The sequence below is a fragment of the Mobula birostris genome, chromosome 6, assembly GCF_030028105.1.
Source record: "Mobula birostris isolate sMobBir1 chromosome 6, sMobBir1.hap1, whole genome shotgun sequence".
Taxonomy (NCBI): domain Eukaryota; kingdom Metazoa; phylum Chordata; class Chondrichthyes; order Myliobatiformes; family Myliobatidae; genus Mobula; species Mobula birostris.
The window spans coordinates 138,410,572-138,433,713 of NC_092375.1; the positions used below are offsets into that span (position 1 = coordinate 138,410,572).

At 39.3% G+C, this 23,142-nt stretch overlaps 1 protein-coding gene across 11 annotated transcripts in view; it reads right to left on the reverse strand.

The window, feature by feature from the left end:
- Nucleotides 1–23,142, reverse strand: part of hdac4 (histone deacetylase 4) — a 498,261-nt gene that overhangs the window by 65,179 nt on the left and 409,940 nt on the right. For all 11 annotated transcript variants that reach the window (XM_072261459.1, XM_072261461.1, XM_072261453.1 and 8 more), the window contains 2 exons: nucleotides 15,667–15,853; nucleotides 11,095–11,228 (listed from right to left, as the gene is read on the reverse strand). In XM_072261459.1, coding sequence (XP_072117560.1) covers nucleotides 11,095–11,228; nucleotides 15,667–15,853 — 321 coding nt within the window. The remainder of the gene's footprint in view (nucleotides 1–11,094; nucleotides 11,229–15,666; nucleotides 15,854–23,142) is intronic.

Genomic DNA, 23,142 nt, shown 5'->3' on the forward strand with positions numbered 1-23,142 from the left:
ACCAGATGAAGATACTGTGCCCACCTGGGTGAGTGGCATAAAGGCATGTCAGATAAATTTCAGTATCTTCTCTCAATCCAAATTCCAGATTGGGTAATAAATCCATTCCTGAGCACTTGTAATGAGAAATTAACAGGAAGGATGGAGGAAAATTAATCTTGCTACAAAATGACTTTGAACTGAAGCTGAGGATGAAAAACATCATATCTTTGGTTGCAGAAGGAAATCTCTGAACACTATCCTGGAGTGTGAGATGGATGGGCTTGGTGCAGTAATATCAGCTTCTCAACATCAGGCAGAATATCACTCAGAAGGAGTCTCAGATCCCCACATTCAGTAATTTGTAGTCTGTTTAATTACTTTGAAAGAAGTTGGATAACTGCACTGAAACCGCATTCCATTAAGTATAATGGTGAAATTGCGGTTTCAGTGCAGTTATCCAACTGCACCAAGCCCATCCAGCTCACTGAATGATGAAAAAGCAATGAAGTACAGATTTCCCAAGCCATCCGAAGGTAGAGCATTCCTATAAAACGGTTCGTAAGCCGGAATGTTGTAAAGCGAAGAAGCAATTACCAGCGAGAATGCAGTTCCGAATCTGGGGGAGAGCGGCTGCTCGGGGTGCGCACTGATTTTTATCTCGCGCTGCTTTCTTCGCACACTGCCTTTTTCGTAACAGTGAGGTTTCGTAAAGCAAACGTTCGAAAAGTGGGGGACACCGGTAGTCAATAGTAACACACAGCAAATGCTGGAGGAACTCAGCAGGTCAGGCAGTATCTATGGAAAAGTCAACATTTCTAGCTGGGATCCCTCTTTAGAACTAAGTGGGAACGGGCAAGATGCTTGAATTAAAAGGAAAGAGGCTAGCTGGAAAGTGATAGGTGAAGCCAGGTGGGTGGTAAAGGTGAAGGGCTGGAGAGGAAAGAATCTGATAGAAGAGGACAGTGGACAATAGGAGAAAGTGAAGGGGGAGGGGACCAAGGGGAAAGTAATGGGCAGGTAAGAAAAGGTAAAAGATCAGTGGAGAATAGAGGAGGGTGGAGGAATATTTGTTCACCAGGAGAAATCGATATTCATGCCATCAGATTGGAGGATATCCATAAGTTGTTGCTCCTCTACTCTGTGAGTGCACTCATCTTGGTAAAAGAGGAGGCCATATATTAACATGCTGGAATGGGAATGGGAATGGAAATTAAAATGTTTGGCCACCGGGAAGTCCTGCTTGTAATGAATGGAACAGAGGTGCTCAAAGAAGTGGTCACCTAATTAATGACTGATCTCACCAATGCAGAGGAGGCCGTATTGGGAGCACTGGACACGATAGATGACTCCAGTAGTTTCTCAGATTAAGTGTTGTCTCACCTGAAGGACTGTTTGAGGCCCTGAATGAAGGTGAGGGGGCAGGTATATGGGCTGGAGTAGCACTAAGGCTGCTTGCATGGATAAGTGCCAGGAGGGAGATTAGTGTGGACGGATGAATGGACAAGAAAATTGTGGAGGGAGTGATCCCTGCGGAAAGTGGAGGAGGAGGAGTTAAAGATATGTTCAGTGGTAGGGTTCCTTTGGAGATGGCAGAAGTTGCAGAAAATAATAAGACCATATGACATAGGAGCAGAATTAGGCATTTTGGCCCATTAAGTTTGCTCCGCCATTTCATCATGGCTGATCCAATTTTCTTCTCAGTCCCAATCTCCTGCCTTCACCCTGTATCCCTACATGCCCTGACCAATCAACAATTCACCAACCTCTGCCCTAAATATACATAAAGACTTGGCCTCCACAGCTACCTGTGGCAAAGAATTCTATGGATTCACCACTCTCTGGCTAAAGAAATTTTTCTTCATCTTAGTTCTAAAAGGATGCCCCTTATTTTGAGGCTGTGTCCTCTGGTCTTAGACTCTCCCAATGTATTGGAATGTGGAGGCTGATGGGGTGGTATGTAAGGCCAAGAGGTACTCTATCACTATTACAGCGGTGGGAAGATGGAGTGAACGCATATGTATGGGAAATGCAGATGCAAGTGAAGACAGCACCAATAATAGATGGAGGGAAACCCTGTTCTTTAAAAAAGGAGGGCATCTCAGATATCCTGGAATGGAAAGCCACATCCTGTTACCAGGTGCAGCGGAGGCAAAGAAACTGAGAGAAGGGAATAACATTTTTACAGGAGATAGGGTGGGAGAGGTATAGTTGAGATAACTATGGGAATTAGTAGGTTTATAAAAGATGTCAGTCAACAGTTTGTCTCCAGAGATGGAGACAGAGAGATCAAGAAAGGGGAATGAAGCAGCACCAAAGCAGTCATCAATGTAGCAGAAGAGGAGTTGGAGACTATGACTGGGGAAGGTTTCAGACACAGACTGTTCTACATAGTCAACAGAGAGGCAGACATAGCTTAGACCCATGCGAATGCCCATTGCTACCCCTTGGGTTTATAGAAACTGGGAGGGATCAAAGGAAAATTTGTTAAGGGTGAGGACCAGTTCAGCCAGATGGAGGAAGGTGGTGGTGGGAGGGGGATTGGTTGGCTCAACCAATGCAGTGAATAGTTAGATTACTAATTTACACTCTAAGATTGTTGATTAAAATTATTTCTACTGTAATTGAATAAAAAGGTATTTTTATTTGTACCTTTGAATAAATGTGAATTTTTTTTGCAATTATTTGTCACTACTTTGAATTTGCAGTTCCTATTTTCTTTCACCGTGCATCTTAAATCAAAATTCTTCATAGTTTTTATGTAATGGCTGGAAAGGGAGAGGGGAGCGTTCGGGATGTGGTCTGGGAGCCAAGGGTGCCGTAACCCAAAAATGTTTGGAACCATTGATATAAATTAATAAACTCATGCCGCAACAATATAGCAATAGGATGATACATACACTACACCTCCTACAGACAAAGATAAATTTGAACTTGCTAGTTAAAAAGAGGGAAAATACAGTTCATATTATAAAAGTGTTAATGAAATGCACAGCAGTTCAATTTGCATAGATTTACAATATAGAAAAAGTGGAAAGGACTTGATTTGGAAATAAATTCTGAATTGTCAAAAAAACACTAACTGAGGAAAAAATAATTTCTAACTTTACTAAAAGCTACTTCTTCAAAACAAGTGATTTAGCTAATGTATCATCATCGAACAAAGTTATATTATAGCATCTTGGAAATGGCTGAGAATTAAATACTCAAGCAACACACATCAAAGTTGCTGGTGAACGCAGCAGGCCAAGCAACATCTATAGGAAGAGGTACAGTCGACGTTTCAGGCTGAGACCCTTCATCAGGACTAACTGAAGGAAGAGTGAGTAAGGGATTTGAAAGTTGGAGGGGGAGGGAGAGATCCAAAATGATAGGAGAAGACAGGAGGGGGAGGGATAGAGCCAAGAGCTGGACAGGTGATAGGCAAAAGGGGATACAAGAGGATCATGGGACAGGAGGTCTGGGAGGAAAGACAAGGTGGGGGGACCCAGAGGATGGGCAAGAGGTATATTCAGAGGGACAGAGGGAGAAAAAGGAGAGTGAGAGAAAGAATTTGTGCATAAAAATGAGTAACAGATGGGGTACGAGGGGGAGGTGGGGCATTAGCGGAAGTTAGAGAAGTCGATGTTCATGCCATCAGGTTGGAGGCTACCCAGACGGAATATAAGGTGTTGTTCCTCCAACCTGAGTGTGGCTTCATCTTTACAGTAGAGGAGGCCGTGGATAGACATGTCAGAATGGGAATGGGATGTGGAATTAAAATGTGTGGCCACTGGGAGATCCTGCTTTCTCTGGCGGACAGAGCATATATGTTCAGCAAAGCAGTCTCCCAGTCTGCGTCGGGTCTTGCCAATATATAAAAGGCCACATCGGGAGCACCGGACGCAGTATATCACCCCAGTCGACTCACAGGTGAAGTGTTGCCTCACCTGGAAGGACTGTTTGGGGCCCTGAATGGTGGTAAGGGAGGAAGTGTAAGGGCAAGTGTACCACTTGTTCCGCTTACACGGATAAGTGCCAGGAGGGAGATCAGTGGGGAGGGATGGGGGGGGACGAATGGACAAGGGAGTTGTGTAGGGAGCGATCCATGCGGAATGCAGAGAGAGGCGGGGAGGGAAAGATGTGCTTAGTGGTGGGATCCCGTTGGAGGTGGCGGAAGTTACGGAGAATAATATGTTGGACCCGGAGGCTGGTGGGGTGGTAGGTGAGGACCAGGGGAACCCTATTCCTAGTGGGGTGGCGGGAGGATGGAGTGAGAGCAGATGCACGTGAAATGGGGGAGATGCGTTTAAGAGCAGAGTTGATAGTGGAGGAAGGGAAGCCCCTTTCTTTAAAAAAGGAAGACATCTCCCTCGTCCTAGAATGAAAAGCCTCATCCTGAGAGCAGATGCGGCGGAGATGGAGGAATTGCGAGAAGGGGATGGTATTTTTGCAAGAGACAGGGTGAGAAGAGGAATAGTCCAGATAGCTGTGAGAGTCAGTAGGCTTATAGTAGACATCAGTGGATAAGCTGTCTCCAGAGACAGAGACAGAAATTAAATTTAAATACTCAAGCTCACTCTCAGGCATGACTGACAACTGGTGAAACTGGTGGTGAGAATGATGAGAAAGGTGAAAAACTGCATATACTAGAAATCTGAAATAAAATATAAGAATCTGGAAATACTGAGCAGGTTAGATATCACATGGAGAAGGAAAAAAAAAATTGATGCTTTGGGTAAAGCCCTGATGTATGGTTATATAATAACAATATAAGAGATCGAAGAGAACACTTTCTTCGTAAAATCTAGATAAAATTAAATTCAATTTTATTTAAAAATGTAAAGGTAATTTCAGTCCACCAGTGATTTTTTGCAAGATTTTAAAAAATTAATAAACTTTTACCACTGCCTTTCAAGGGTCCTGAATTATCTACATCTTGTTTTATTTCTTGCTTGTGTAGATGACTAAAATGCTGTCTTTTAAATGAGTAGCTTGAGAAATACTTACTTTGTAAGTAGAAAATTTAAATACTTTTACTTCTTCCAAAGACATTAATAAGTAGAATGTGCACTGTGAGGTGTAACTAAAGAACTTCCCCTTCTTCACTGGTTTTAATAAATATGGGAAATATTACATTCATTGCAGACATGTCGAAGAGCTCACTCACTCTGTATAAATTGGTGACTGTAAGTATGCCCTCCACACAGGTCAATTATTCCTGGTGATAAATACTGTGACACCATTGTTAATTTCCCCTATTGTAAAGGGATTGTAAAGATTTAAACAGCCCCTGATATTAGCAATCGTCTACCGGGAAACATTTACCTATTTCAGACAAATGTTTGTTTTAAATTTGCTCTCTGACACTGAACATTTGCAAACTGCGGTGTTCAGAATTCAACATTTGTATTGCAGCATAGAGGAAGGTGTCAAATCAGAAACTGACTCTAGGTGCAGGATTAAAAAAAACTGAATTAAATGAAACATAAAATCTCCCAGAATATTGCCTGCATTTTCTCTATTTCTGCAAATTAATTTTGTACCAGTTTTTTCGTCTTCTGTGAACATTTAACAGTCTCCAAGTATTAGAGAAGGAATAACGGCCCTTTACAAAATCTGTTTGGCCCTGAGTGATAATTTTAGCTAGAATATTCTCCAGTCGATTAGCCATTATTTTTGAAAGAATTTTAGCATCCACATTTAATAATGAAATAGGTCTATATGAAGCACAGTCAGATGAGTCTTTATCTTTCTTAAGAATTAAAGAAATAGAAGCTTCATAAAATGTGGGAGGTAACTCTCCCATCAAAAAAGAATCTTTAAGCGTTTCCAACATACATGGAGAAAGCAATTTTTCAATTTTTTTATAAAATCCTTCAGAATAACCATCCAATCAAGGAGCTTTACCAGATTGCATTGAAAGAATAGCTTTCTGAATTTCGTTTTCAATAATAGGAGTATCAAGAGTTTGTTGATCTTCAACAGAAATTCTAGGAAAATCAATCTTTTGTAAAAAGGGCATTCATTTTAGAAGGATCAGGTTGATTCTATTATTTCATCTTTTGTTTGGAATAATAAAAGACCAAGAATTAGAAAATATCATTACAAAAATTAAAAAAGGGTGGAGGTCTTGCCCTGCCTAATTTGAGAATGTACTATTGGGCTGTTAATATACGTTATATGTGTTCTTGGATATATGCTGATAAAAACGAATGACCACCTTGGGCTAATTTGGAATTGAAAGCTGTGAAACAGCTTTACTTAACCTCGTTATTAGGAACTTCTTTACCTGTACAACTGGGCAAAATTTCTAATCTAAATTTATATCCTATGATTAAGCAGTCATTATGAATTTGGTACCAGTTTCGTAATTTTTTTAATCTCAAAAATTTAACCTTAGTTTAATTTATCAAAATTATTTATTTAAACCTTCATTAAGTGATCCTACCTTTCTTCTTTGGAGGAAGAAAGGAGTCTATTCCTTCATGGATCTGTTCCAAAAAGGTCGATTGATGTCTTTTGAGAAATTAGTAACTAAATATTCTCTCTCATACTCACATTTCTTGCAATATCTTCAGGTCAGACATTTCTTACAAGAAGATTTAAATAATTTTCCATATATACTGACCTGTTAGGTACTTGTTAGATTCTGGCCTGTTAGATATTATTTTAAAAATGAACCCTTTAGTGAAAGGTTTCACTGGGAAAATTTATAATTTACTGTTACAACAGTATAATTAAGATTAATCTTGCTAAGATTAAGCAAGATTGGGAAAGGGAGCTTAACATGACTTTGATAACAGAGGATTGGTTGCGAATTTTGAAGTTGGTTAACTCTTCTTTGATCTGTGCCAGTCACTCTTTAATTCAATTTAGAATTGTACATTGTTACTATTTGACAAAGGAGAGACTGTCTAAAATGTTTCCTAATGTTGATAGTCAGTGTGATAGATGTAAAACCGAGACAGCTACATTGACACGTATGTTTTGGTCGTGTTCTGTATTGAAACACTTTTGGAAATCTATTTTCTCTACAATTTCTAAAGCTTTGAAAATTAATTTGCAACCTAATAAATTGACAGTTTTATTTGGTATAATCCCTCAATATGCCTCTGCTCCCACTTTGATACAAGGGTTCTCTCAGGTGATGCTATGTCTTAGTTTGGAGAAAATCAGAAGTCGAACTTTTGATCCTCGATCTGACTTTGAGAAAAGGTGGGATTCATTTGCCTGCTACTATCATCTGATTTGAGTTAATTAAGATAGCTTCCTTCTGATTCATGTTTAAATGGATTTGAGTTGGCGGATTGATGTTTTTCTTTTATGGAAGCTTGTATGGCATATAGCTCTGGGGTTGTGCTCCCAATGTTTTTTTTTCAGTTTTTTTTTGTTAGCAGGGTTTTTTTTGTTTTAGTTAGTAGGGGTTCTTTTTTCCCTTAAAAATATTCTTAACACTTTATTTTTACTTATTATTATTGATATATTATTTAGCTTTGTTAGTCAGTTATTTGGTAATTTAATTCTTCATTGCACATATTGACATGTTGACTTGATTACCTTTATATTTTTTGTTGCTCTTCAGTAATAATTAATAAAAAAGATTTTAAAAATGAAAATGAAAGGAAGAGCAATTGAACCCTCCCTCTGAATTAAATATTGTGCATTTAAGCAGTACACATTTAATGAGATTAATAAAATTATTTTTGCCTCACACAAAGTTTTCTGAAGTCATACATATGAAAACATGTACAATCAACCCACAAATTATATCAACATGAGGTCTTACAACAAAGTGCAATGCCAAAAAGGATCATTACAATTAGAGTCTATAGGTTTTTCAATCTAAGATTGATAGATGTTTGAAGTTGTTGTGATTGTCACCACTCTAGTTTATATTTTTTCTGCCATTTTATGGTAGAGACTTGATGGCAGTGGTTGTGAGACTATTGTTCCTTTAGTAGAGGGGTGTCAAACTCATTTTAGGTCACGGGCGAATTGGGCAAAATGTGACTTCATGCGGGCTGGATCAGTTGTGCATGTGCGCGTGCTCCCACAGCTTTTGTTGCCTTCGTTTTTTCAACTTGCTCTCATGTGTCTCAGTCTCTGCTAAAACTACAAAGTGTTTCACTTTATGAATTTCGTTTCTTATGAAGAAGATTGCCTAGCAAGCATTATTTTTATGATTGGTATCAACTTAACAGTCGTAGGCTACAAGAAGGTTGTGATGAGAGCGAGAAAAAAAGTGATGCTATTTTGGCTAAGATTGTTTTGGGAGCCACACTCTTTCCATTAATAAAGCATATGAAATCGAACATTAGCAGACACAAATGTCGACCTAACAAATGTAGACAAAACAAATTGTAAATGTAGGCTACACAACTGCACCTAATTTTTATTAGCCTGCTTCTAGCAATCAAACTCAGACAATGAACACAGTTAGCCTCTAATTTTTATTGAAGTGATCACATTTACAATAATAGAATGGTCAGAAAATGAATGAATCACAATATTATGACACTCAATATTTCATAATGCATTTTGCTTACATGTCGCAGTGCATTGAACAGTGTCACTCATTTTTCACTTGCTGCTTCCAGACACCTGACATCTCTTGGCTTTAACCAGCCTGTCAACATCAGGGACCAGTTTCTGGGCAGTTGTGATTTTCATAATGTCATTTAGATGTCTGTGTGTCAGCTATGAGCGCAGTTTGGATTTGTTAATGTTCATTATGGAGAACGCCTGCTCACAGAGGTATGTTGTCCCAAACATGCAAAGGATCTTTGAGGCAAAGTCTGTCATTTTGGGGTACATCGGTCCCAGGTACTGATAGAATGAATCCAGACTCACAGTCTCAAATTTATATTTCAAAGCCGAGTTACACTGAATTTCAATTAGTTCCATTTGGAGTCCCTCCGGCACATCTGATGCTGCGTTGATGATAAATGGCGAGCAAAATAGTGAGAATTCCTTCTCAAGCTGAGTGAAGGCTTGGAAACGATTCTGAAACTCACTTTTTGGCTGTGACATTTTGTCCTTGTACCTGTCCATGTTGTCATTATTCCCATGAGTGACACGCACAGACTGCAAAGAGGGGAAATGAGCTGGGTTGCTCTGGGATAGTTGCATCTCTCTCAGGCCTAATTTAATTTGAAAGGCACGAATGCTGTCATGGTATTTCATAACAAGTTTGTTGTGGCCTTGCATGTTAACATTAAGCACATTTAAGTGCTCTGTTATATCCACCAAAAATGCAAGATCATGAAGCCAGTCTGGGTCATCCAACTCTGCCACTGGCTTCCCTTTCTCGTTCATGAATAGTCCAATTTCCGCACGAAATTAAAAAAAAACGCTTGAGCACAACCCCTCTGCTCAATCAGCGGACTTCAGTGTGGTAGGGTAGGCCATGTCCAATATTACTTTGGAACAAAAGAGTGTCAAATTCCCAATGGTTGAGTCCCTTAGCTCTAATAAAATTAACCATTTTGATTACTGCATCCATAATATTGTCCATTTTCAGGCTCCTGCTACATCACGCCTCTTGGTGAATAATACAATGAAAATTCCAGAATTCCTGCTGTGGATTCTCTGTCTGAACTTTCTCTCTGAGTTTCGCAACAACACCTGCCTTTTTCCCTGACCACGGACGGTGCACCATCTGTTGCCACGCTGACAGCGTGACTCCAGTCAACCCCCAGTCTGTCCAAGGCCTCGACGAGGCTGGAGAAAATGTCGTTCGCCATTGTGGTGTTTGTCATGGGCACCATCTCCACAAACTCCTCGGTGATGGTCAAAGATGCATCAACACCACGAATAAATATTCCCAGTTGAGCTACATCAGTCACGTCGGTGCTCTCACAGTTGCAATAGAGAAGGCAATAAATGACTTCACTTTGTCTTTTAGTTGACTGTTCAAATCTTCTGCAGTGTCCCCGATTCTCTCTGCCACAGTATTTCTTGACAAGTTGATATTACCAAAAGCCTGTCTCTTCTCAGGGCACACTAGCTCAGCCACCGTCAGCACGCATGCTTTGATGAATTCCCCCCCTGAGTATGGCTTCGACGCAGCAGCTATTTTGTTGCCAATAATATAGCTGGCCTCGACAGCTCCATCATGAGTCTCTCAACTTTTGGTGAACACTGATTGCTGTTTCTTCAGAGCTGCTTCAACCCTCGTTTACCTTTTGCGTTCTGAGTTGTTCAGCATACTTGTCATATTTTTCTCCGTGTGACATCTCAAAGTGTTGATTGATACTGTACTCTTTTGCCACAGCCACACGTTGCGGGCATATCAGATACACAGGTTTGCCATTGACCTCAGAGAAGAAAAAACAATGATCTTTCCAATTATCGTTGAATATCCAACCTTCGATGTCAACTTTTCTTTTCTTGGAAAGCATTTTGAACCACAGCAGCAAACAGTCTCAGCCTTGCTACAGGTGTTAGTTACCTGAGTACACTGTGTGCTTATACTGTGTCTGACGACGTAAGTGGGGCCCTAGTGGTCTTCAGTGCATGGTGGTAGGTGCTTATGCACAACAGGTAGTTAACTGCCGCCTATTGTTTTCTAAGCACACACAACAAGCTGCCGATGCAGCATGCGACACAGACAGCGGTGGGAGAGAGAGCGTCTGCCATACAGATACTTAATAAATGGTCGTGAATATATATTTTTTTCCCTAAATCATCCCGTGGGCCGGATTGGACCCTTTCGGATGCGGCCCATGGGCCGGTAGTAGCTAGCTCCTTGGATGTTTTTTGCAAGATGAATTATAAAAGCACTGCTGCAGACTGCATGCTTAAGCTAAGCATGTATATTAAAACCAAGAATTCAGGACTATAGTCAAATTAATTAAATTAAATTCTAACATCAAATTTAATGACCATTATTTATAATGCTAATAAATTAACACAAGCCTTGTCTATGCAGGTTTCAAATGGCTTCAACACAGTTCACAGGCATCTTGATCATGGTAACTGAATAAAGGAAGATCTAAATTCTGCTTTTAAAGCTATCCTCACTTCTATATTCAATTTTTCTAAAGACCATTCTGTACCATCGAATCTTGGTGGCAACAGTTTGTTTCCATTTTGACTTATATCAAGAGGTTCTTGTCAGCATTTGGAAATTACCTCACATTTGCTGCGTAGGCCTGTCTCTTGGAGTCGAGACCAGATACTCTGAATTCTTCCGGCATGCTCAGGATGGATATTTGTATTCCCACATGTGCAATGATGCTTCAGCATCAAGGTATCATACACCAGACCTGTCAGAGGAATAAAAGTAGCCAAAAAACAATTCACCATACATTAAAGGAAGAGCAAATAAACAATGAAAATGTAAAGAATACTTCTGTAGAGTTGAGAATTACTATAAGAAATGAACATATGGTTACTAAAGAATCTGATTTATTGTCTTCTGCACAAAAATTTTAACAAAACATAATTATTAAGAAAAAATTTCCCTTACAAAACTGGCTATTAGGAATGAGTCAATTAAAAAGAGGTCAAGTTTACTGATGTACCACAGGAGAATACTGAAGCTGTGGAATTCATTGCCACAGATGGCTGTGGAAGCCAAGTTATTAGATATATTTAAAGTGGAGAGGGATAGGTTCTTGATTAGTAAGGATATCAAAGGTAACAGGGAGAAGGCAGGAGAAAGGGGTTGAGTGGTATAATATATCAGCCATGATGGAATGGTGGAGCAGACTCAATGGGCCAATGGCTTAATTCTGCTCCTTGATCTAATGGAAATGGAAGAGCATTTAATACAGTAATCAGAATCTTGTGACTTCTTTTTATACGAGTAAACTTAGCAAAATACAAATTAGCAATGGGGATAGGCTACTTAAGCTGCTCTGCCTTTAAATAAGATCTCTGTAATAATTTCTCTCCATCCCCATCTGGGCAAATGTAATATATGTCAGATAGTTATCAACTTCAGTTGGGTTTGTAATTACCAACAATTTTTGGTGCATGTAAAGAATCTAATTACTGTTCAACGCATATTCTTGTAATTTGGAGCAGCTTCTTATAAACATGACATTGATTAATGTATGACAATTTATTTAATTGATACTGGAATCAGTGGACTCTTAATAATTAAATATACCTCCATCACCCAATCTGATGCAAAATCCGTAATATTCTCTCAGGCATAAGACCAACTTTAGATTTATTTTTAAGTGGCAATTAACTGTTTGGTATCAAAGTTCTTGAAAATTCAAATGACTGGATAATGGTATTTAAAAAGCTGCACATTCAAGGCATGATCCTGAAGATCATGCCATCAATCAAGTCCACTGGATTTATTTGGCCACAAATAAGGACCTCAGGTTAGTGATTCAAAATACAGACTTCCATTTTTAATTAGCAATTATACCTAATTTTATTTCCTTTATTCATCAAATTCTCACAGCTGGTCAAACTGACAACCTTCCAGTTAGGTTATTGGTTCGGAAATTTGTTTGGCACATGACATTATATTCTCTATTGTATTACAAATAAGATTTCGAAAAAAGCAACTTATACAACAAGAGACTGTAGGTACTGGAATCTCAAACAAAAACAGAACATTCGAAGAACTTAGAGGGTCAAGCTGCATCTCTGAAGGTAAAAGATGTGAGTTGACATTTGGGGTTAAGATCCTGCAACAGGATTCAGAGGAAACAGAAAAGATTGGGAGTACATAGCAGTATGCGATGTGGACAGTAGAGAATCTCCTAAAATGAAAAAGCAAATATATCTGAAAAAATCACCCAAAATTTCAAGAGCAATTCTAACACTTTCTAAAAAGGTGTAGAGTTCAAGATAAATAGTCATAGAACCATAGAAAAGTACAGAACAGAAACAGGCCCTTCAGCCCATCTAGTCTATGCCAAACCACTTAAACTGCCTAGTCCCATCAACCTGCACCCTAACCATAGCCCTCTGTCCCCTTCCCATCCATGTACCTATCCAAGCAACACACTTCATCAGGATGAAGTGTCTCGACCCGAAACATCAACTGTGCTTCTTCCTATGGATGCTGTCTGGCCTGCTGCGTTCCACCAGCATTTTGAGTGTGTTGCCTGAATTTCCAGCACCTGCAGATTTCTTCGTGTTTGCATGTACCTATCCAAACTTCTTTGAAGTTGAAATTCAATTGCATCTACCACTTGCACTGGCAGCTCATCCACACTCTCATTATCCTTGCAGTGAAGAAGTTTTCCCTCATATATCCCTTAACCATTTCATCTTTCACCCTTAACCTATGACCTCTAGCTGTTGTTTCACCCTATCTCAGTGGGAAAAGCCGGCTGGCATTACACTATCTATACTCCTCTTAATGTTGTATACCGAAATCAAATCTCCCCTTTAATCTTCTGCATTCCAAGGAATAAAGTCCTAACCTATTCAATCTTTCCTTATACTTAAGTCCTTCAGTCTTGCAAGCATCCTTGTAGATTTTCTCTGTATTTTTTCAACCTTATTGACATCTTTCCTGTAGGTAGGGTGACCAAAACTGCACACAATACTCCAAATTAGGCCTGACCAACATCTTATACAACTACAACATAACATTCCATCTTTTGTACTCAGTACTTTGATTTATGAAGGCCAATGTGCCAAAAGCTCTTTTTATTACCCTACCTATCTGTGCTGCCACTTTCAGTGAATTACGGACCTGTATTCCCAGATCCCTTTGTTCTACTGCACTCCTCAGTTCACTGCACCCCTCCCGTTCACTGTGTAAGACCTACCCTGGCAGGTCCTACTTAAGTACAATATCTCACATTTGCCTGCTATTTTCCAGCTTATTTTTCTAGCTGTTCCAGATCTCGGCGCAAGCTTTGATAGTCTTCCTCACTGTCCACTACACACCCAATCTTGGTGTTATCCACAAATTTGCTAAGCCATTTTACCAGATTATTATTCAGATCATTGATATAGATGACAAACAAAGACGAACCCAGCACCGATCGTTGCGGGCACTCCACTTGTCACAGGACTTCAGTCAGAGAAGCAACCATTTACTACCACTCATTGGTTTCTCTGAAAAGCCAATGTCTAATCCAATTTACTACCTCAACTTGAATGCCAAGCAATTGAACCTTCTTGACCAACTGCCCACGTGGGACCTTGTCAACTGCCTTGTTAATGTCCATGTGGACAACATCTGCTGCCTTGCCTTTATCAACTTTCCTGCCAACTTCCTCGACCTACCATGCACAGAGCCATGCTTACTATCCCTAATTAGTCTCTATCTGTCCAAATACTCATATATCTGGGGCCATTAGAATACCTATACTAACTTTCCCACTACTGATGTCAGGCTCACTAGTCTAATTTCCTGGTTTATTATTGGAGCCTTTATTAAACAGCAGAACTTTAGCTATCCTCTAACCCTTCTGTTACCTCTCCCCCGCAATCTGCCTTCCTGTACTTGCCTTCCACAAGGTCTGAGGAAACAGCTTGTCAAGCCCTGGGGATTTATCCACCCTAATTTGCCTTAAGACAGCAAACACCTCCTTCTCTGTAATGATTATAGGGTCCAATACTTCGCTGCTGCTTTGCCTCACTTCTATAGATTCTTGTGTCCATCTCCTGAGCAAATACAGATGCAAAAAGTCAATTTAAGATATCCCCATCCACACACAGATTACCATTCTGATCTTCCAGGGGACCAATTTGGTTCTTTGAAATCCTTTTGCTCTTAACCTATCTGTAGAATCATTTAGGATTCTCCTCCACCTTGTCTGCTTGGCAACCTCATGCCTTCTTTTAGCCTTCTGATTTCTTGAGTGTTCTCTTGCATTTCTTAAACTCTGTAAGTACCTCATTTGTTCCTCCTACCTGCCTATACCTTCTATAGATGTTGTGATTTAATCAACCAGATTAAAGATCCAACAACAAAAGCCAAAATACATATGGTTCTAAACTCAAAAGATTCTGCAGATGCTGGAAATCCAGAGCAATACACAAAAAAAGCTGGAGGAACTCAGCAGTTCAGGCAGCATCTACGGAAATGAATAAACAGCTGGCTTCATTAAGGGTCCTGGCCTGAAACATTGACAGTTTTTTCTTTTCCATAGATGCTGCCTGACCTGCTGATTTTCCTCCAGCTTTTGTGCATGTTGCTATACATATGGCACTATTCTAATAGCCATTATACTGGATTATTACAAAAAGTCTCAAAAGCAAAATACTGCAAATATAGAAAATCTGAAAGAAAAGCAGACATGCTGCAAATACTTATCAGATTAGGCCATATCTATGGAAGCAGAAACAGTTAACATTTCAGATTCGGTTTCTTCTTTGCTCTAATACTTCCTGACTCTCTGGATGATTCCAGCATTTTCTACTTTTGTAAGAGGGATATAAAGTTTCTGCCAGGAGATGAAAAGAGAGTCTTTAGCTCTCCTAGTTTTACTGGAGAAACTGGAAAAGAAATTCCAGAATTTATGCATAATAAGCAATCTGACAACATGGAAAGAGTAGGTTTAGTCAGCTGATGTCATGCTTGGAATCATAATTTATGAACCCAAAATGTGGAAATAAATTGTAAAATATTTTACATTCACAAAAATATATCAAACATATTTTGTATAATAAATTCTCAGCTGAAATTTAGCACTTTTTAATACAAAGCATGCAATAAAATGACCAGAAAAAAACAAGAGCTTGCAGGTATCACCAGCAATCGATTTAATAACCCTTTACCTGTAGTGAATTGAGGTTTACTGGGTGGTTCTTGAACAGAGATAGGAAAAGTGGCGGAAGCAGGCGATGATTGCGCCCGGGATAGGGGACGATGTCCGCTGTAGGACACAGGGATCCCTGCTGCCTCCATAGATGCTTGGTAATTGCGAAGCTGATGAATACGTTGCTGCTCCAGAAGCAAGGCTTGCTGTTGCATTGGGAGAAATAATTAAGTTACAGTGAAAAGCTCAAATTAAGCAGAATGTCTATTCAACCATTACTACTTTAGATGCAGTTTTATTTCTGATTACTCCCTTACATGAGTCACATCTCCTTCTGACTACAGCAGTATCTTCAACAGTCCTGGTAAGCTTAAAATGATAAGTAAAATTAGGATGATATATCTTTGAGAAAGGGAAAGAAGCTTACATCAGACCTTGTTTCATATTTTGATTAATCTCTCATTTAAATGAGTAGCTGGATATATTCACCCAGACACATTTAGGGCACAACATAAACTACCCTGTCACTCCAAGAAATCAATGCACGCAATTCCTAAACCAAATTATTCTTGTGAATTAATCTTTTTTACAAATAGTGAAATTTTAAAACTTTCCATTGCAGCAGGGGTTAAAGGTCAGTTCTAACACTTTCATTTAAAATCATGTATCTATTTCAAAGCTTTTGATTAATTTAAAACTTCTGGGAACAGCAGTCATGGCACTTAGGAATACAGGAACTTCACTCACAATGAACGATGCACATAATGTCACAGACAGGTAAGCATGTTTGATTTATTTGGCTTGCTTCCCCAATCAAAGCTCTAACTTTGGAGATAGACACCCAGTGATCTGTGCACTATTTTGTTGGAATGGGGACTTGGAATTTGACTGTGATAACTTCTGTTCTACTCAGTAAATCTTTCTGCATTTCTGTTTGCCAGTTAGTGTTCCATCTGTTGAACTTAAATGTGGAGAGACTAGTGACCCATATCAGAATGTAAATAAAATTAATTGACTTTTGTTACAGGTACCTAATTGCTATTGAGAATGAAATTTGACTGTATTTAATGTTTGAAAATATAATTTGTAGGTATCTGATTGACAAGCAGTTCTATGGTGGACATAGCTGCTAAGACTGATACACAAGAAAAAAAGTTTGAATACCCAGAGATTTTCACATCTGCGTTTTTAAAATTGTTGTGTTGTAGCATCATCTTTTATTAACACAGCAAAGTAATTAATTTTTAAATTTCCTAACAAATTCTACTCCTTTGGAGGTAATTTTTAATACACAAAATATAGACAGTATTATAAACAGTTTTATAAACCCAATCCTTGTGGGAACATATACTACAAATGATTATTAAAAAGTAAGCACTGGACCATTGATGAAAATAGTTTTGAAACTGACACCAAGAATGTGGCAATCAAGGAAACATTTCATAAATACAGATAATATCCTCAAATCTCATCAGAACGTATATTATTTAAATAGTACAAATAAAATTGTGTTGTAATATTCTAAAGCAGATAGATAAAAAATACATATATGTTTAGTGCCCACATGCACATAGTGGGATATTCAACATAAACAGTCCTGGCGTAACGGTGCTTGACCATTTCAGTTTATTATCACTTGCTGCTCAAAGTACTTTGAGCTGGCAGGTCTTCCTCAACCTTATAATTTATTTGAATTATACACATTTTTGAGATACAAATGTAGATTGTAAGTGGAATATGGTATTTTAAAGAACATTCAATTTCAGATTTTTTGAAATATTTGAAAATAGAAGTGAAACTACAATGATTTTTAACAAGGTTTGACTTATATGGCACTGAAGCACAGGAAATGAACATTTTATTCAAACTAATGGTTGTTCTGAATTTACTGATATTAACCAAGTTTGTGGATAATACAAAGGTAGGTGGGTGGGCAGGTAGTGTTGAGGAAGCAGGGAGTCCGCAGAAGGACTTGGGCAGTTGAGGAGAATGGGCAAAGTGGCAGATGGAATATAGTGTAGGGAAGTATACCGACATGCACTTATGCAGTAGGAATAAAGGTGCAGTGTATTAACAAGAAACAAATCCAGAAGTCAGAGGTACAAAGGGACTTGGGAGTCCTAGTGCAGGATTCCATAAAGGTTAATGTGCAGGTTGATTTGATAGTAAGGGAATCAAACGCAATGCTAGTATTCATTAAAAAAAATGCTGAGACTTTATAAGGCATTGGTCACACCACATTTAGCCCCATTTCAAAGAAAGGATGGCTGGTATTGGAGGGGGGTGGGGTTAGGAGAACGATCAAGAGAATGAAAGGGTTAATGCATGATGAGCATTTGAAGCTCTGGGCCTGTACTCAATGGAGTTTAGAAGGATAGGATAGTGGAGATTTCTTTGAAATGCCTAGATAGAGTAGATGTCAAGATGTGGGAGAGTCTTGAACAGAGGGCACAGCCTCAGAATATAAGGATATCCCTTTAGAATAGAGATGCAGAGGAATTTCTTTAGCCTGAATGTGACGAAACGTGTGGAATTCATGGCCTCAGATAGCTGTGGTTGCCAAATCATTGGTTAGAGGTTGACAGGTTCTTAATTAATAAGAGCATCAAAAGTTATAGGGAGAAGCCAGCAGAATGGGGTTGAGGGAGAAAATAAATCAGTCATTATTGAATGGCAGAACAGAATCAACTGGACAAATGGCATAATTCTGCTCCTATTGGCTAATGGTTTAGCTGGGATAGCATTTGGTCCCAGTGTCAAATGGCTGGGAAACAAATGCCAAGATCCACTCCTGATCATTCTCCAATAAATTCAGTTAAAAAAGATGTGTGTTTGCAAACTGGATGAGGACAGGTTAATATTCAGATTCATTTTACTTTTTTTCTTTTGAACTTTCCTGCTGCTAAACACATTGAATAGTTTGCTAGAATGGAAGTCCATAAATCCATTCAGACAAGATCCAGAAAAATTGCTAGTATTGATGGAATAACAGACATCCCACCCTGCAAAAACTCATTTCAGGGAGGTAGCACCGACCCCCCCCCCCCCCCCACCCCCGTCAACCTCCAGGGGTGTATGTAATACTTTGTTCAGTGATTTTGTCTAATCTGTAAACCAAGATGGGTATATGCAGAAAATGTGACATTAAAATACGTACTTACATTATGTATTATCATGTTTATTCTATAAAAATTTTAAGCAAGTCCACAGGGAGTTTGGCCTCATCACGTAGGACATCAATAGCATAGCTCCTTAGCAGCCAGCCAACTAGTTTAAATAACGTTAGCTATGCTAATGAACGAATGACACCTGTTAAACTCACCTCAACATGTCTTTTACATTTTAACCCACCATGGGCAATAGAAAAGTCACTGTTGCAAACAGTGCAGTGAGCAACACTGTCATTATCTTTGAGGTTGACTGTAAAGCCCACCCACAGAGAAAACTGATAGGTCTACTTAGCAGGGGTCCCCAACCTTTTTAGCACCGCGGACTGGTTTAATATTGACAATATTCTCGTGAACCGGCCAACCGGGGCGGGGGGGGGGGGGGGGTGGTGGTGTAGTGTTAATCACGACTGGAATATAGGTGATAAGTCACTTATAAGTGGCTAATACACTCAATTTTGTTTCTAAAAGGGTTTATCTAACAAATTTAATATTAAACACACAGTGCATATTTTCCTCACATGAATATAGTGATAAGTCAATTATAAGTCAATAGCATCATAACATTTTAAGTAACGTTTGGATATTAAACACACAGCGCTATTTTCCTTGTATGAGCATAGAAAATCATTGGAACACACCAATACTGCCGAATCAGTGAGGGCTCTGGGCTTGTTTTCCTGCAACAAGACGGTGTCATCGAGGAGTGATGGGAGACAGCGATACTCGAAAGGGGTTCCTTATGTCCAGTCTATTCCGCAATTTTGTTTTCGTTGCATTCATTGCAGAAAACCCCACTTTGCAGAGGTATGTTGGAAATGAAAGCAACATTTTCAGTGCTTCCGTGGCTATCTCAGGATATTCAGCCTTGACTTTGATCCAGAATGCTGGCAAAGATGTTATATCAAACATACTTTTCAGTCCGTTGTCATTTGCAAGCTTGAGGAGTTGATCTTCCTGCGCTGACATGGATGACGCGTGCATCATGCCTTAGCGTGCGTGACAGGGAATGAGGAAAGGTGCAGCTGACTCATACTGTTTCATATCGCCAAATCATATTGTTTCCTCGCAGCTTGGTGGTTGGGGACCGCTCTTAGCACGAAGAGAGACCAATCAGGATGCTTGCTCTCCCTCTCTTTCTCAAAAAAATCGATTTCCGGGATATTGTATATAATTTCCGGGCGTCAGGGAGCCACTATCGATACGCGGGAGACTCCCGGAACTTCTGGGATAGGTGGGATGTCTGGAATAATGGCCCACATGCCATTAGCTCAGTAGCTCAGGCAACTTATAATGTTTTCCTGCAGTTACCAGCCATGGAGTTCCACAAAAAGTTGCAATTAGTTGTTTTGGCAAATGTACTTCTCTCAAGAGATAACATTGCAAAAAAATTCCTTTATTTAATCCTCAAAAATAACGTATATCAGAAACAACTTGTTATAGGAAGAGCTTCTCCATTTGTTTCAGTGGAGAGATGGGATTTAAAGGCTAGGTATAGCCGGGTGATTTAAAATTATATACGTATCTTTTCAACTTGTCTTTATTTTTGAAGATATTCTTTAAGATATTCAAAATTACCAGTGTTTTACTTTAATGTCTATCAGCTGGCCTAGCAGGGTGGGAGCTGTACAAGGTTTTTCATGATATTTTGTGAAAAAGGCTCATCTTATCCTATTCTGTAAGAAAAATAGAAATATAGAAATCCTACAGCATAATACAGGCCCTTCGGCCTATAATGCTGTGCCAAATGTGTACTTACCATTATAAGCTCACAAAAAGAAACCATTCAGCCTAGCTAGTACATTCTAACTCCCAGGAAAGAAATTCTATTAGTCCCACCCCTTTCTCATTTCCTTGCCACCCTACCCCACCCTCAACAATGCAATATTACACTGCACAAGTAATACACTTGAGTTTGTCTCACTTCTCCCTGTAAGATACAACACACGTTGAGTTGTTATGTCTTTGTGACAGAAAAGACTGAGGATAAAATTGGAACTGTTATTCAATACTCACTTGGGAAATAGCAATAAAATATAAATACAAGGCCCATGTATCAACCATCTGCTTACAGTGGTGTCCTGCAAGAAACTGACAAGTGTACCTTTGGCATTTATTTTGCTAGATCTAAACCACGGTACTACTTGATTTCCAAATGCAGAATTACTTCAATAATTTGCCAAATTAACCCTTATTATGGAATTACAATTTTTGCCTATGTTGCGTCAAATTGTTTTAGCTGCTAATACATTTGTAGGTAAAGATGAAAATACCCTAGCATTGTATTTCAGTTCTCCTGTAGGGGGCACCATTGAGACAATGTAATGTTAATAATTTTATTTTCTAACATATATAGTTATGTCTGCAGGAAAGTCAAAGCAACTCATATCTATGGGAACAGGTTTAACAGTAAAGAGTAGGCAAGACAAAAGATTCAAATAAATTTATATCTGAAGGTGTATGTTACAGGAACAGAAATAGATTATTCAGTAACTGCTGCATGTTTGCTTCATATTAATTTAATTAATTAAATGAAACTTTGAAACAGACAGGGCCCATTTTTGGAGTACTTTAAAAACTGATACTTATGGAAATTTTTAAAAAAGAATGCATTTTCATTTTGAATATATTTCTTCCAGTGACCTACCATTACACTGAACACAGGCACTTTCCAAGGCTGTATGCTGAGCACACTGCTGACACATGACTGTGTCGCAGAATCCAGCTTAAATCGTGTCAAGGTGGTTGGACTTATCAAGAAAAATGATGAGATGGAGTATAGGGAGGAAATGAAGGGGCTAGTGGATTGGTGCAAGAACAATAACCTAAGCCTGAACGTGGAGAAGACAAGGGAAATCATCGTGGAGTTCAGGAAAGAGCACACGAACCATCCCCCTCTGTGAATACATGGCTCCTCTGCAGAGAGTTAAGTGCACCAAGCTCCTGGGAGTTCACACCACAGATGACCCTTAATATTACCTCCCTGAACAAGGCGGCACACCAACGCCTCCACTTCCTAAGAAGATTGAGGCAAGCAAGGCTCCCACCCCTCATATTAACTGCGTTTTACAGGAGCACCATTGAGAGTGTCCTGTCAAGTTGCAAGTCCATCTGGTATGGGGGCAGGTAAGCATTGGAGTAGAAGTCCCTACAAGGGTCTGTGAGAGCAGCTGAGAGGATCATAGGAGTCTCCCAGCCATCCACCACCGACATTTATCAGGAGCGCTGCATACGCAGAGCCCTTAGTATTATTAAACATTCCGTATACTCTTTGACTTTCTACCATCAGGCAGCAGACTACAATGCAAAAAAAACAAGAACAGTCAGGAAGAAAAACTGTTCCTTCCTCCAGGCCATTAGGTTTCTGAACTCCCTGCTGCATTGTATTCAAAGAGTCAGCTGTGACCTTACAATATTTAATATTAACGCACTTTAGTTTGTTATTTATGTGTGATTCATTTGTAGATTTTATCCTTACCTTCATAAGTTATTGTGTGTTATGTGTACTACTGTGCTTTACATCCTGGTTTGGAGAAACTTTTGTTTCGTTTTTATATACATTATATGGTTATATACATTATATACATGTATATAGTTAAATGACAATAAATTTGACTAGCAATACAGGCAAAAACTTATAATTATGACTTAAAAATATGATTCCTCAATATGACTGTGATTTCAGACTCTGAGGCCGAAGTGCAACATCTTTCAGGAGGGTGAACCTATGAAAAGCATCTGGCCCAGACGGGGTACCTGGCTGAGTACTATAGACCTGTGCTGATCAATCGGCTGCAGCGTTCACTGATATCTTGAACCTCTTGCTTTGGCAGTCTGAGGTACCCATCTGCTTCAAGCAGATTTCAATTATACTGGTGCCTAAAAAGAATATGGTTACCTGACTCAATGACTATCATCCAGTCGCACTTACATCTACTGCGATGAAGTGCTTTGAGAGGTTGGTGATGAAACATAGCAACTCCTGCCTCAGAAGCAACTTGGATGCACTCCAATTTGCCTATTATTGCAAAAGGTCAACAGCAGATGCCATTTCATTGGCTGTTCACTCAACCCTGGAACATCGGGACAATGAAGGTGCACACAACAGGATGCTTTTTATTGATTATAGCTCAGCATTCAATACTACCATCTCCTCAAAACTAATCAGTAACCTCCAAGTCCTATGCCTCAATAACTCCTTGTGCAATTGGATCCTAGATCTCCTCATTTGCAGACCCCAGTCAATTCGGATTGGCAACATCTCTTCCACAAACTCCATCAGCACAGGTGCATCAAAAGGCTATGTACTTAGCCCCCTGCTTTACTTA